Source organism: Miscanthus floridulus, chromosome 3 (assembly GCF_019320115.1).
Source record: "Miscanthus floridulus cultivar M001 chromosome 3, ASM1932011v1, whole genome shotgun sequence".
NCBI classification, from domain to species: domain Eukaryota; kingdom Viridiplantae; phylum Streptophyta; class Magnoliopsida; order Poales; family Poaceae; genus Miscanthus; species Miscanthus floridulus.
In genome coordinates, this window is record NC_089582.1 from 123,973,171 (window position 1) to 123,990,158 (window position 16,988).

Sequence of the window (16,988 nt, forward strand, 5' to 3'; positions counted from 1 at the left end):
GACAGTCATACGGCGAAAAAATGATAAAAAGGCGGACAAAATTACGTAGAAGACAAAAAAAAAAAAGTTTAGCGTCATAGCATGGCTCGTAAACTAGGTCCAATTTTTTATAATGGCACACAGTTAAAAGGCTCAATCCTCACAGACCTGCCTTTTAGGTAGATGTGCTTGACTTTTAACAGATCATTCCACACCGGGGAGTTTTTATAGCTTTTCTTCAAAAAATACATCAAATGTTCACCATATAGCTGCAGGTTACCAATCCGCGTGCGCAAATAGAAGCTGGAAGATGATACGTACCGACAAGTGCTTTACTGACGCATGCTATATAGTCCCAAAACAAATTTTATTCCGATGGCAATATCTTTCTAAATACACTAACCTATAGCATAACGAGCATGATATTATACAACTATGGTTGCTATACAAACCTCTGCGAACAAAAATAAAGAAAAAAAGGCTTTTATTACAGAACCAAAGAGTGTTGTTACACCCAGGCTCGCCTTTAACTATACATGTTTTTTCTTATATAAGCTTTTATAGCCAGTAAACGTCATACTTATATGTTGCATTGACGTATCTACTATTGCATCAGCAGAAGATTATTCACAGTCGCGTTTATGTTGCTTGTCCTCATCAAATCCTACAGCAAGAAATGAGAACAAACAAGGAAAGGCGTCAGTGGATGTAAAGTCACAAGAATTAACTATGACCAGGCTTGTGCGAGACAGACACATACCTCTATAATTAGCTCATCAGGGATATGAGGTAGAACTTCCCGCACTCTATCTACCATAGTGAGTACCTCTGAAAAACTTCCATTGCCTGTGCCTGCACTACCACGGAGCCGCAATCCAGAAGCAGATGCACTACCAGGCATCGAGGAAGTGGATGGAACAAGAGAGGACCCTGCCATCGGCTCGGGCCATAGGTTCCAGGTACCATCAGCATGCCCATAATTGTCTGTCACAGAAGCCAACTGCCTCATCATCATATGAACTCCAGTAAGACCTACTGACCTCACTGCACTAGAGGAACTGGGATTGTCCATCACAGGGCTTGACCACGGTGGAATCCAGCTAGCATCCAGACCAACACCTCTGCATCACCGACAAGGAACAGATCAAGGAACCAAAAGATTAATATCGCTGATGCAAAACCAACCATATAATCTAAGATTTTTTTTTAGTGAACATGCTAGCTAGAGATTTGATCTGCTGTTGTTTGAGCATGTTGCCCAAGTTCATTCGCTACATCAGCAGTACTAATGTAGAAATGTTGGCCCTTAGGCTCCTCGCTACTGTTTCATAAAGATGCAGTGAATCTAAGGAAAAGACAAATCTCAAGATCAGCTATCAGTTGATCTTACATCATGTTGATTTCCTTCTCATCTTATATTAGCACTGATGAATTTAAAAGGTCTTGGCTAGGCTGCAGGGTGCACTCACTTTTCCACAAAACACTATTTCCAACGTGGTTCAGGTCCCCGAACAATTTGTTCAGAGAATCGGAAAGAAGACATACATTAACCCAAATGCTCATGCAGCTAGTTAACTGTATCTACCAAAGCAATCTTCCTAGGACTGGTGTACACATCAAACATGGGTATCTTTTTAATAGTACTTTCTCGAATGCAATAAATTGCATAGGGTCTGTTTGGATAGTAGTCGCAGGACACCGCAACCGAACTGTGGCACGCCGCTGCAGTGTTTGGTTGCTGCCGCACACTGGGCAAGCCAAAAGTGCGGCGCTGTTTCCTGTCTGCTGCTGCGCCAACTCTCGCCAATAGTCTGGCGATCGTTTTGTCCGCCACACATTCGGCGCGCCAAAGCTTCATTACGGCGTCCTGCGGCTACCGGCCAAACGCGATAAAGTAACTGCTATGCTCTGATAAAGTAACTGCTATGCTAATGTAGCTAGTGGCCCCATTCACACCTTTAATTCAGTATCATCGTGAATACAGTGCAAAAATAAAATAAGATGATAGAAAAAAAAACTAGTACTGATACATACCTCCAAACAGCATCTGAAGGGTTCTGCTGTTCAACAGGATGGTCATTACCAGGAACTCTCTGCTGATTCATCCCCATAGTAAGCTGTTCCACAATTCGCTGAACATTTGCTACCTCCGCAGTCATAGACCTTGTTTGCCCTTCAGATGACAATAAGAGCGGTCTCCGACAAGTTGGACAGGAGTAACCTTCCATTAGCCCTTGATCCAACCTAGACATAACAATGTAATTTCAGGATAAAATAAAAAATGCGATGATCTCCATGTAGATACTGCATACAAATGCTACTAATTCAGCCAATGTCCCTTTCTTTAGAGGGAAAATCTTCCAGCACTACTCCTTTCATAGCTCAAGGTACTAATTCATTCCTTCCCCTGTTCATATGCATACAAACTTCGAATTCATTTCGATAAAGTATTCCCTACTGACCTGCTCAGAAATAAAAGGGATCATACCAATTGTGCCTCAGCCACCCTATCGGCTGGTGAGAATCCAATCAACTCACCAATGTTTTGGCAATAAAATTTGACACCTCTAGTTTTGCCATTATATCGGCACAAGGAATTGTATGGGGATGACCAAAATTCATGTGTAGGCCAAAATTTTGGTGGCAAACTAAGCTACACGCATAGACACTAGAATGACCAACTTTTGCCATATTAAGTTAGCATACCCAACCAAACGTACCCTAAAGTTTCCCTTTCTTCACATATCTCATTACAACAAGAAAACTAAGAACCAAGCCAGGAGCACTGGTCTTGCAAGCCAATTTAAATCATAGCATCAGCTAGCCAATTACAATAATATAAGCAGCACTTCCTCAAGCAAACAGTAGGAGCATCATTTCTGGAGCATGCAGAATAGTACTCCCTCCGTTCCAAATTATAGGTCGTTTTGGCTAGACATAGCGTATATCTAAGTGCACAGCAAAAGCTATGTACCTAGAAAAGCCGAAATGACCTATAATTTAGGGCAGAGGGAGTAAGCTGAAAGGGTTGTGTTATGAATATAACCTATTAACTGTAATGCAAACTATCAAGAGGCAATTGCACTATATATGAAAAGTAAGGGCATACCATGATCGCAAACAAGCTAGATGAAATAGATGGTTGCAGGACAACTTTTTAGCTCGACCCATTGGTCCCTGCAAGTTGCAGGAGAAAGAAAAGGGTTCAGATACACAAGGACTGAAGCCCCATGTGATTCTATAGATCTAGGTAATTATTTACCCTGCAGATGGCACACTCATCATCATATGCACAGATTTCATCATACGTAGCATCTGGAAGTGCTCCATCGAGTGAACTAAGTGCCTTCCGTAACTTGATGTAAGTTTTAATCCTCTTCAAAAAGGAAACTATAAGAGCCTGGAAATGTTTCAAATGAATGATATCAACACACTATATATAAAAAAATATATTATGTAAACGTCACAACATTAAATTGTTAAGTAAAAGGTCACTTACACGCAAGTTCAATAAGAGAACTGCATCAACCAGATGAAACGCCATACCACGAAGCCAAAAGATCATCGAGTAATGACCAAGTGACATCAACAAGCTTATCAAATCAATGGCAAAACCAAAGTTCCTAGTAAGCTTGCCCCTCCATTCAGAAAAAGATCCTGCAATTACAAAGAATGGTCAGACCCTGGTGAAGTGATAAGAAATCATCAAGTGGACGGACCGCGATTGAACTGACATGTTCCAATAGACAATGAATAGAGAGAGGCTAAGCTAGAGAGTTAAGAGGGGGAAAGTCCCAGGCAGTACACAACCAATACAAAGTAATGGCAGGTATTAATACAAAGTAATAGCAGGTATTAAATGCTAACAGTGGCTGTTTTAGTTTTGTCCGAAGTCAAAAACTTTTTATCTTTGACCATCAATTTCTATAAATTCATATAGATTATTAACATCATAAGGTTTATGTTTTTCGATCCACCATGAGAAATATTTTCGTGACATATAGATGCTTGACTTACGACAAAGAACTGCAACCTTTGTGAAACAGAGGGAGTAGTTCAGTAGTATGAAACGATCTTTCAGATTAGCGTGCTCATATTTTCAAAGCTGCCCTAAATTTCAAAAAGATATTGCAGGTTTAAGTTTAAATTTAGACTCTTTCACTGTATGCATTCTAGGATCCCACCTTTATTTAGTGGTAGTATCTATATTCCTCTGATGGTCACTAAAGTTAAGAAACAATCAACCACAAGATTTGCAGATCAAATAACTTACACACCACATTAGTTAATTAACTGTAGTAACTAAACTCATAAGCTAATCAAAGATGAGAAAATAGCAGTTTATCACCTGCTGCTTGCTTATAAGATTTCTGGAAATCAAGAAAGTCTGCACCACTTTCCATAAGATGCCGTTGCCAGATGTCAAATAACTGAAACCCATGCACCATGATAGACTGCCAACAGAAATCACTGTGAGATAAGTCATGAAGAGACTCAGAAGTACTGAACATCCACAGTATGCACACAAACCTTCATGACAGTTTTTAAAATTCACAGTTTATCATTACTACTTATGAAGATTTGAGTGACAAGTTCCACCATTTGGGAATTTTATGTGCATTGGTTTTCTATCCGTGCTGCTGTGTAGGATGTGATCATCCATGCACAGTCGTATTTGTAGGGGCTTATAATATGATGAATCTCTATGACTTGATGATCTGTTGAGTGTTGAATGTTTTACATGTACTTTCTTTATTCAAGGATAATTAGTTGTGAATGATAAATAGGTCCACATATAGTATTTCAGATTGTAACGATAGTTTATTTAAGATTCATAGCAACAGATATAACAGACAGCTAGTATTAACCAAAATCAAGCTTCCAGGCCAAATGGCCAATGGAAAGGGCTCAATGAGTGACATCTTGAATAACCCTGATTCAATTACCTGCAGTGTATCAAAGGCAATACTAAGTGGTTCAAAGAACAGGAGCCAAAACAACTTGGAATTACAGGAGCTGCAGAACCCTACACAGAGCCACATCCTGGAGAATATATAGATAATAAAGCACTGGTGAGTCCATTTTAACAGAAAGAACATACTAAAACAAATAGGCCTAAAGATTGTAAAAATGCTAAATATTATAATGTATAGAGACAGACTTGATACAGTAAATTGTACATTCAGCCTGTTCGCTTGTTGGTTTCAGCCAGGACTTATCAGCCAGCCAACATTGTTTTCCTCTCACAACAAACCAGCACCAGCCGGGCTTATCAGCCCAAAAACCAACTAGCGAACAGGCCGATTGTAAGAAATAAAACAATAAGCATGGGCAGCAAAAGGATTCTCCATTAATACATGATACTGCTGCACTGCTGGTTACCATCTATGGAAGGGTGAGTAAATAGATAAAATGTCATGATGAAAATGCAATACTCAAGGATTACCTTGTGCAATGTTTTCTGATCGGCTTATCGTTCCTAATCGGTCTGGTACCGATTAGGACGATTAATCGACCTCTGATCGGTCTAATCGTCCATATAATCGTCCAGCATATAGCAGGACTATATAAGTATATATCATATATGTATGGTATATATATAATATACCATATACTATATATTTATATAGTAGACATCGAGCATTACTATATATTCATATATATATTTATATACCATAGTAGACATCGAGCATATACCATATACTATACAGTAGACATCGAGCATTACTATTTATATAGTAGACATCGAGCATATACCATATACTATATACCATATACTATATATATGTATGGTACATATATAATATACAATATACTATATAATATACCATATACTATATATTTATATACCATATACTATATATTCATATATGTCATCCTAAGTGCTGATCGGCAAAGAGACCTAATCGGACGATTAATCGCGATTAATCGACGATTAATCGGACGATCAGGTTTCTGATCGCTCTGATCGAATCGGAGGGCCTAATCAAGTGCTAAGTACCGATAAGGACGATTAATCGGACGATCAAAAAACATTGACCTTGTGCATATTGAAAAATGACCACTGTGCTATATGCAGGTATAAAATAAATGGCTAAATACAAACTAACCAGGGAATATTACCAAAGCAGATCAGCTGATAAAACCAGAAGCAATGCAGAGTACACACGGAAATATTTTGAAGGAGTCGCTGAGGGAGAAGCATTCAGCTGCTCTAGACGTTCTCTGGCCAATGATTGAAACATCTGGATGTGACATGCATTTCAGTTAATGTGATTGGTAGAACTTCAACAAGCACAAGTTGCAGAGTACCTTCAGTGAACAAAGAATGACCAACCAAGTTGACCAAAGGATAATTTGCTGAGAAGTAGGAGGCACAACCAGTGGGAGAAAAGTTCCCTGTAACAGAACGCCGATTAATTGTATCACAAATAGCTCGTCCTCATCATTATTCAAATTGTGGACAGCAAGAACATAATGAATGAATGACAAAGTATGACAACAGGGCTAACAAAAGATATATGAAGGATAGTCAATTGCAACTTAATAACATACTTTGTGCAGCATTTCAAGAACGGCTGTTAAGACCTAGGATTGATAAAAGACCTCATCTACCGTAGCTGACGGATACATGACATCTAGCATGTATCAACCATACAACTAATTAGTCATTTTTTTATTAGTCAGCAACCCATTTAGTAGATGTACGTGTTGGAATATAAGTGAATTGCCCACCTCTCCCCATCAGCTTAAGCTTTTGGGTTGAACTGGTCGGTGCATGCAACTTAATATGGTATCAGAGCCAGAAGTCTTGAGTTCGAATCCTGGTTAGCGCAATTAAATGAAATAATTGTTGCTCGCTCCTATTCCACGTCTGAGGCCTGAGGGAGCCTCCACGTGAGGGGGAGTGTTGGAATATAAGTGAATTGCCCACCTCTCCCCATCAGCTTAAGCTTTTGGGTTGAACTGGTCGGTGCATGCAACTTAATAGTATGCTAAAACTCGTGTGTTTGTTCTTCTGTTGAGTTGATAAACATCCCTTTAAACTATGAAGAACAGTTAGTGCGCTGTACACTGACACAGTTATAAACATACCTTTGCAACATTAGAAGTGCAAAATTATAATCAAATTATAACTGCTACTTCAAAAGGCACTTCAAGCTAAACAAATACATAAAACATGCACAATGGTGATTATGTAAATTAATTTATACATCCTCCGATCATAAATACAGGACGATCTATGTTTGTCCTATGTCAAATTTCTTTTTCAAATTTGATTGATGATATCTATGCAGATACACTCCTGATGCTCCAAATTGTAAGTTCTTTTAACTTTGTACTAAGTCAACTTCTCTAGCGTTAACCGAGTTTATAGAAAAGTATATTAACACCTAAAATATCAAATAAATGCACTACAGAAATATATTTCATGGTGCATCTAATGAATATTGTTTGATGTTGTAGATATTTGGGGATTTTTCTATAAACTTGGTCAAAGCTAGGGATCTTTGATTTAGGACAAAATGATAAAACGACTTACAATTCGAAACAGAGGGAGTATATCTTAAATGAAAAGAGTCATATATTATAAAAAGTATTTTTCATAATAAATCTAGTCATGTCAAGGTTGTGTTCAATCTATATAATTTTTCAGATATTTGATGGTCGAAATTAGCAAAGTTTGACAGATGGGCTTATATTTGTGATCAGAGGAGGTAGTGAATAGTTAATTAGAAAAGGTTATGTTATACTGCAAATATACAAACACTATCAGAATGCACAACCATTCTGCCACAATTTATTTTGGTTGACAAAAAGTATGTTGCATTTTCTTTCATCACAAACTAGAAGTTCACTGTCATGCATTCATGCTGTTTCGAGTCTCACTACTCATCAAGGCACTACATTGAAGTGCTATCTTATCAAACATACATGGTTGTAGAAAGTGATTATGCAGAACATTACAAGGTTAAAACAAGTTCATTAGTGGTAAGATCGCCAGAAGCAACAAGAAACCCTCAGCTAATTCAGTGCAGGATTTTTTTTTCTTAGGATGCTTAGCAGAAGGGCACTGAAAATACAAGAGAGAAAGTACCTTGTAAATTACATAGTTAATGATGTGCTCCAACACTTTTCTGGTCTCTATAGAAGTTAGCTGAACAAAAAATAGAGTCTGCACGGCAAAAGGAAACAGCATTAACACTGCTGCACCATAAACAATGGAAAGGCAGAACTATGCTTGATATATAAGTAAAGGGCAGACCCAGTGCTGGAGGCTCCCACATGCTTGATATATAAGTAAGTTATGTAGAGAGTTTTTTACCAGTGAAAAACAAGGCGCGATTCCGCGCTCGCCTTAGGCGCGACTAGGCGCTAAGCGGAGGCCTCCCGCGGGGCCTAGGGGGTGAGGCGGCATCTAGGCGGTCGGCGCGCGCGTTTGCGAAGGAGGCGGCGCCTGGGCGGGATGCGCGCGCATTTTGGCGGGCAGGAGAGCGCGCGCGCGAGCGGGCGGCTGCGTGGGAAAGAAAGCGGCGGCGCGGGAAGGATCGATTCGCCGGCCACGGTACGTCTCCGGCCGATTCGTCGTGCGCGAAGCTTGTACTTGACGCCGTGGACCCGTTTTCCGCATCACCGGCCATCTTCTCCCTCCGTGCAGGCCTCCTCGCGCCGCCTCCGTCCGCCGGCCCGCCGCCGCCCCTGGAGCTCCCGTGCGCCCCCTCCTCGCCGGGCCGCCACTGCTGGTGAGCTCCACGCCTCACCTGCCTCGCTGCCCCTCGCCCCGCCTCTCGGGAACCCCAAGGTGAGTTCCGCATGCCCCCTGCTCCTCTCTCCTCTGCTCGGCTGCTCCTTTCTATCTTCCTGCTCTGTACGCCTAGAAAACGCCTAGGCGCGCCTAGGCACGCCTAGGCGCTAGGCGATGGGTCACCGCCTAGAAACCGCCTAGCGCCTAAAAAAACATTGGTTTTTACACTAGTAAAATAACAATAAGATGTTCAAATGCTCATCTCCCATGTTGAACTCCATCCATAAAAAGCCTAAAGGTAATTATGCTGCAACTGCAACCACAATTTGCACTCACTACAGACAACAATTTGATACTGAAATGCTTCTATTGCCCCTGACATTTCTTTACTAATCAGCATTGGTAATGAACATGACATCATGACTAGCACCCTCCCAAATACCACAATAGTAGTAGTCAATGGCTACCACCGCAGCAATCAAATAAAAAAAACAAAACATGAAGCTATAAACTGCCAAGAGGAAATGACATCCTAACCAAGGGGATATCACATTACAAGGACAAGCATTCCTCACCCATACACTCTAGAACTTTTACGTTTTACAGTCAAATAGAACTGCATAAGCCATAAGCCAAGGAATATAGCTAGATGTGCAACATTTGCACTCATAGTCTCATACTATCTACATCAGTTAGCTCATTCCAACATTCCCTTCAAAGAGAAAATCCGGAGTTTGCCAATTCAATCAACATGTTCCTTGTTGCTCATTCAAAACACCTTCATTTGGGGAACCAGCTCCTAAGTTCCAAATTAGGCAAGTCAAATAAATCTCCAATCAAAATTGAGCCATCAAAGCAATAGATTACCAGCCACTACAGAAGTACGTAATAAATACAGCAAGTAACACAGAACATGAAACACAGCTCAATGAGCTGACCAATCGTGCCGTGCCTACACCACAACAATCTAATCTCCTTCATTGAAACCCACACCAGCATCAATCTTGCCACCCACGAAAATCATACTAAATAGAGAAGGAACAAAGGAGCCAAAGTCACCTTGAGCGCGAGGATGACGACGAGGAACACGTGGGCCGCCAGATTCGCCAGGAGCGCGACGGTGACCCTCGACCGCAGCACGGCTCCAAGCCAGTCTCCATCCCCGCCGGCCCCCGCGTCTCCGTCGAGGAGCGAGGACGCCCACCACTGCAGCGCGGCGGCGCTGGCCGCCGTGGAGGCGGCCGCGACGTAGAGGCAGTTCACCGCCGCCATGCGCCGCGCATCGGTCGACGCCCGGAACGAGGCAAAACCGAGCCCTAACACTAGGGGTGGTGGCTCCCGATCCCGAGCGCTGGGGGGGCTTTGCTTGGCGCGCGCGCTTCCGGTTCCGGCGCTTTATTCGCGTGGGGAAGGGGAGGGCAGGCGGCGATGCCGCGAGCGATGGCGAGGCCGAGGGTCCGTGACAGGAACGCGAGGAACAGGGGAGGGCCGAAGCGGAGTGGGGACAAAATTATTGCGGCAGCGAGGGGAATATTTTATTTTATTTCTAGATTTCTAGATCAGTTTAATTACGGGATAGGCTTTGATTAATCCAGGGTTAGCAGTATTTATTTGACGGGGTTTAAGTCTAGAGACTTTCGCATAACAGTCCTTGACAGTAAGCATGATTGTGTTCATGGTGTCATCTAGCCTTTCGCGAAGCAGGTATGGACGCATGGCACGAATCCTTTGCATAGCAGGGGGGTTTGCGTAAATGTGCCACTTCTGGAAGGAGTTATCGGTAGTCGGTACCGCGCGAGCGTCATGCGCCCGCGACGAGATGGGTTTTCGTCAGGTGGGTCCCGAGCGTCAGCGGGTACCGGAAAGGGAGTTCGGTAGGTGAGCCCCGTGGGGGAGGCAGGCGTGGCCGCATGGCAGTCAGCAGTGGCACCGTGGGTTCGGACGTTCGGTTCGGGGGCGCTGCCGCGTGACCCAGTCTGGCCACCGCGCGCCGACACACGGAAACTTCTATTCCAGCCCCTCGTTTGGCGGGGTTCTGCGGTGTACAGTGAACAGATTCACCCTGTTCTCTGGCTGGACTGATTTGGTGTGAGAAAAAAACACTGTAATACGGCTGATAAAACCTGACTGAAACTAACAAGAAAAAGGCTGAAAGGGCTTACCTTAAATCCGGCTGGTTCAGCTTCTTTTTTCAGCCAGAACAGTATTTTTCTCTCACAATATTTTCGTCAGAACAGTATTTTTTAGACAATTTCAGTCAAGTTTGAGCAAGCCAAACGGGGCATGTCATCTATCTACACCTAAAAATTACTATTGTCATCGTAGGCCGTCGCCCTGCTCGGCTCCCCTCGCGTCAGCACGGTAACCTTCGCCCCGCTCATCCAGAATCCGTGTCGGCCAGAAAACAGAAACGTCAAGTATAAGGAAACAAAAATAAACGCACCGGGAAAAAAATAAATGCGCGAGGACTCTCTCTGTGCGGCGCCATGCAGAGGCGGCGGCCACAAGCAGTGTACCGCGCGCCTCGATCCACCTCCTCCTCCTCAACGCCGCGGCCGCCGCCGCTGGTGCCGATGATGATGACGCGGGCACGCCAACGATCCTGGACACTGTGTGTGCGGCGTGATCCTGGACACTGCGTGTGCGGCGACGCAGACGGAGGACTCAGAGGCCTTCGACGTGCTGAGCTTCGTCACCACCCTGGAGATGATCTACCATAACGTGACGCGCTGGGGGGTTTCGGCGCTGCTGGCTCCGGCCGTCTGGCAACGGCAAAAACACCATGCTCTCACGTAGTGCAAGAGCTACCTCGCCCCAACCGATTGCCAGCTCTGCTATGCCTACGCGCAGAGCCGTGTGAAGGCGTGAAGCTGCGGCACTGCTCGCATCTTCCTTGAAGCCATCTATTGCGAAGTTTCTTGTGGCTGAAGGTAATGCCAGTCGCATACCATCAACTTCAGGCTTCGGGATCGCTTGCCAGCCAAGGCGTGATGTGAATACAGTTCCAACAAGTCAAATTTGAGTGATGAAACTATATGGTCATCCAGCCATAATAAAGTAATAGTACTTTGGGTGGGGTATGCATGAATTTCTTAATGGTTGTCATTCATCTAATGCATTATTTCATTGTACGAATTTTAAAAAAAAATTCCAAACCATCTGTATAGAACGACCACATTAGTTATTTCTGGTAAAAATCAGCCAGCAAAAAAGTGCACAGTACGTATAAAAAAATTGAGAGGAGGATCAAAATTGCATTCCACAAGCAACCAGCACAAAGTTGGCACCCAAAATTAGCAGCCCGGATGGCCGAACTCCAGCGGCACGAAGTCGGAGTCGGACGACGCCCACGGCCAGCCCCAGCTCAGACCCCTCGAGTCAGCTCGCAGACCTGAGGCAGAGATCATACGAACACTTGTTTCAGGTTTGGTGCAAGTCAACAATAGATAATCATGCAACTCTCACTATACTCAAGGTTCATCGCTTCTACAATCTGCTAGAAGAGCCACCATTTTGCACGGATCAATCTCTGCAAAGAATACAGTACCAGGAGTAGCAGGACTAAATAGAGTAATAAGTACTCAAGCTAGAAATAGCAAAAGTGTTGATTCAATTATATTCAAAACTCAAATTGACTCATAAACATTTTTCTCTAAAATCTGCTCTTGGTGATGTTTATATCTACACATAGAAATAAAGATGTTTACTTGCTCAAATGAAGAACTCTACAAGTGACTACTTGACTGTTGTGGTGCTTGCCAAGTCTGCAATATCATTACGATGCCATATATTATGAAGGTGTAATAGTTTGGTCAGATGATACACTTAGGATACAATTGCTCGTCTTAGTTTTAGCCATGCATAAACATCATGTTTGAATATCAATTTTAGGGTAACAGTACAACACACATTTCTAATTATGTTTTCATGACACTATTTTTTGTCCCGTGCAACGCACGGGCATTTATCTAGTTGATTAATTAATCATCAAGCTCTAAATTGGTGGTTATGATATCCGACGCGGTTTGAAGTTGGTCTTAGGTGATCCATGTATATACAATGTTAAATTGTTATGAGTTGGTGAGAGCATGTGGGTTTTAATGGATAGTATGTATGTACGGTGAATCTAAACCATTTGAACTTCGGGACGACTAACGTCCGGATGTCCGGCACTACGACCCCGTCTGGACGCAGCTACGATCCATCCAATACTTGCCACAGAAGCCGTCTGATCTCAGCTACGGAACCATGGAATAGCGTAACAGAAGGAGCGCCCGCCCTCGTAACGGAACCACGGAGCAGAAGGAGCGTTCGCCCATGCCACTAGCGGCGGCCCGTCCCCCCGCCGCGCCGCCAGCATCGAGAAGAAGGGGTGAGGGTAGCGCCCACCTGCGCCTCTAGTTTGGATGCCCAGCCGGCGCCGAGAGAAGGTGGAGACACCGAGGCAAGACAGTCAAAGGCGAGGCGGGAGCGAGATGCAACACCCAATCTACTTTTGAAACATCCAAATGCACTTGCAACATACGTCTGAAGACAGATGAAACACTTGAAACATGCATCTGAAACATTTGCAAAAACACTTGAAAACCATGTAAAACATACACAACATCCAGATAAAACACTTGCAATATATATGTGAAACATATGCAACATCCGAATACACACACTTGCAACATACGTATGGAAAAACAGCTGAAATATTGGGAACAAAAACTTGCAACATCCAGATGAAACACTTGCAACATCCAAATAAAACACCCACATGAAACACTTGCAACATCCAGATGAATCATCTAAAACACTTGCAACATCCACATGAAACACTTGCAACATCCGGATGAAACATCTAAAACACTTGAAACATACTCTTGCAACATGCATTTTCAGCGCGCAATGTCACTTGCTGCTTGGACAAATCATGGAGCTTGATGCCGGCGCGGAGGTCAACGGCGGTGCATGGAGCTCGTCGATGTGCCCCTAGGCAAGGACACGCTCGACGGTCTAGGCCAGCGCACCCATGGCGAGCACCTGCTCACGCAGCTAAGCGGGCAGTGGAGGCTGCCGCGACGGACGGATGCCGTGGTGCAGGCGAGTGGTGCGGTGGAGCGGTGGAGTCGGACGCGGAGGTCCGATGGAGTGGTGGATAAGGCCGCGACGGTGGAGGCCGAGTGCGTAGAGAGAAATTTTTTAAAGTGATGCGGATGGGAGCAAACAGACGGATAAGATAGTTAGTGGGGAAGCCACGTCCATATGTTCCAGGACGCCCACATGAGAGCATTACCGTTTGAACTTAGACACGTCGACAATCGGCTAATAGTAGTTCTATGACACACATCACACACTTGCATCGTATATTCTCACGGTATAGATTCCTTAGGGATAAATTGCTTTCTATATCATGCATTTAGAGTTGAAGTAAATTTCGCATAACTACTATAGTCCTAATTGTCACAAACTACCATTTCTAGTGCCTATTTCATACACTAGGAATAAATAATATATCTTACAAATCTACCACGTTTTGCCTAAGCACCTAAGCCATTCGCCCGTGCAACTTGGAAGAGTATGTAAGAGGAGACAAAAAAAAAGGTGGTAGGTTTGTGACAAAGGGACATAAAGGTAGTGGTAAGTTTTACGAAAATAGGCACTATAAGTGATAGTTTTGTAACATTTATTCTTAGACTCGCCAACAACCATTATGATATCATTATGAAATGACAAATGGTAGGATAAAATATTGCACAAACTAAAATTAAGTATTTGAAAAGAAAAGATATATTGGCAGCTTTAAGTGATAGAACACTTGTCGCAAGGCAAAACCATGAGGTGCTTTTATAGAAATGGCCTTATATTCACGACGGTTCTATTTTCGTCTACTATTATTAGTTGACTAAAAAAATTAGCTATGCATATTTATTTTTGTACCATTTGCAGTTTTGCTCTTGGTGTTGCTATTTATTCTATGATCGGACACTCACCAAAGATAATCATTATATTTAGGAAGAGTTTTGATAAAGAAAAAACATTGACTGCTACCACCAGGGACGAATCACGAATCTACAACAGCAGTTGAGAGCGGCGCATGCACCCAAACGTCTGGTAGATTTACGAAGCTCTTTTGGCAATGGGAGGAAAGCACACTTCTGGTACCATAATTAGCTTGATGAAGAAGAGCATACATAAATCTCATTTTTATATCATGTGGAACATTTCAACATAATTAGCTTTTTTCTCTAGAAGCGTGGCTCGTTATAGCTAACGAGCTAAAATCATGGCTCGGTTCGGCATGTTATCATAACGAGCCGGCATATGAAATATTTGAAACATGCTTCTAAAACACTTACACAAAAACATCTGGAAACACTTGAAATACATTGTAAAACATACGCAATATACAGATAAAACACTTGCAACATATGTGTGTGTCGGGGACAATACTAGGATATTCAAAGAGGAGGAGCTAATGGTCATCAACATTGATTCATCCGAGCAGTCAAGAGCGTGACTACAGCTCTAACCGACCCCCAGGTGCGCGGGCTCCGCCCCGCCCGACCTCTAGGTCGGGGGCCACGGCTCGACCGACCTCTGGGTTGGGGGCTCCGCCTCGCCTGGCCTCTGGGTCGGGGGCTCCGTCTCGCCCAACCCCTCACGCGTGGCTCCTGACGAAAGCCCGTACCACCGCCAACCACTACGGGCCAGAAAGTACAACCTAAGGTCAAACTTCTAGCATTATGTAGGGAGCGGGCACATCTCAACATGACCCGTGCCCACGACATGTCACTCCAGGGAACTCACATCACCAACAGTGATGGACGCATGGTCACTATGCTGCCTACTCCCTGTACGACCGTTGACCAGCACGCTGGTTCGCCGCGTCGCCCGCCAGGACAGAATGGGACGTCACGACCCGCTGACAATTCCAGGGCGTGGCATCAGCGGCGAACAGGCGTCCGGCGTGGAGCCATCCCTGTCACCATCTGCAGTGTCAGCGGGACCCACATAAAGGAGAAGAAAGGTCCGGCGGTCCTGGAAGCCTTCCTCTCCTTGGCTTTTCTCCCTCTTTCTCTCTGTGTAACCTGCTCTTCCCCTTTATCTATAAAAAGGGAAGCAGGACACCCCAGGAGAGAGGACGGCGGTTCACCACTCTACACACCTGTAGATATCAAAACACACGACCTAACATGCCTTAGGAGCACACGTACATTAGAGACTTAGGATATGTCCCTCTCTCGCTCGTTTGTAACCCCTACTACAAACTTTCAGTGCTAGTAACATGAGCAGCAATGATGAACTGGACATAGGGACTTTCTGCCCGAGCCAGTATAAACCTCGTGTCCTCTAAGCACACCATCCGAGCTAGATGCGCAATACTAGAAATTTACTAGTTGGTAACTCAAAACACCGATAGTTGGCGTACCAGGTAGGGGCTTTTTACGCATCTCGACGTCCACATCAGGCCTCGGATGGCTAGTCACGGCGTCAGCTAGGTCCCAGGCATGCACGTGCGCTTCAGGAACCTGGACTTCATCGTCATGACGGGGGGAGAGTTGGTGCAGTCTCCCATCTCCGTCCAACCTCTCCACTCTGCCGGCCTCGACATGATTGTCAAGGCGCTTGAGGAGCTACGGCTGTATGCACCGGAGGCCTGCGCCTCCAGGAGCGACTAGCTCCTCGACTTCGATTACGGGAGGCTAGAACGCCAGCTCGGTGCCTTCCTGGGACCCCGACCGTCCCAGGAGGACTTAGGCCACCTCACCTTCTCATTCACCAACACCATGACGTAGCTTGCCAGAGGAGAGCTGCTTTCCTTAGAATACCTCATTCGGAGCGTCCCGACAGCGCTCCCGTTTGGTCTGCGCAATGCCACTGAGACCGTTGGCCACCTTGTGGCGCAACGCATGCCCCCATCCCCCACGAACGATAAGTTCATGGGGATGACCAAATATGTCATGGAATCTTTCCATGACCTCCTCGTAGAAGAGTCAGAGTCACCCTCCAACTCTGACTCTAGCAGGGGGAGCCATCACGCCTCTCATGAATGTTTCATGGTAGGTACCCCTGAGGGTACATCAAAAGCATCCACGAGGGAGAGGCTACCCCAATGAATGGCTTTGATGATAAGGTCGAGGGGGATGCAGGGGCCCCACCTTGCCTGCGGGTAGAGCAGTTGAAGGCCTGGCACCAAGAGCTCAAGGAACCATGACTCTAGCTCGAGCAGGAACGCGTGGAGCTCAAATGAGAGATCGAGCGCCATAGAGACGGT

General features: G+C 44.4%; 1 protein-coding gene across 2 annotated transcripts; it reads right to left on the reverse strand.

Annotated features, from left to right (window-relative positions):
• Positions 1-329: 329 nt before the first annotated feature.
• LOC136542321 (E3 ubiquitin protein ligase RIN2-like) lies at positions 330-10,237 on the reverse strand. Of its 2 annotated transcripts, XM_066534698.1 has the most exons (12): positions 9,785-10,236; positions 8,078-8,155; positions 6,292-6,378; positions 6,103-6,224; positions 4,926-5,022; positions 4,328-4,433; positions 3,479-3,636; positions 3,242-3,379; positions 3,089-3,156; positions 2,014-2,223; positions 740-1,100; positions 330-643 (listed from the first exon to the last, which is right to left on the reverse strand). In XM_066534698.1, exons 1-12 carry the CDS (start codon positions 9,995-9,997, stop codon positions 584-586), a joined length of 1,698 nt encoding a protein of 565 aa, XP_066390795.1. In that variant the 5' UTR covers positions 9,998-10,236; the 3' UTR covers positions 330-583. The 2 variants fall into 2 exon arrangements, with proteins under 2 accessions (XP_066390795.1, XP_066390796.1); XM_066534699.1 differs by lacking the exon at positions 8,078-8,155 and having other exon boundaries at positions 9,785-10,237.
• Positions 10,238-16,988: the final 6,751 nt, after the last annotated feature.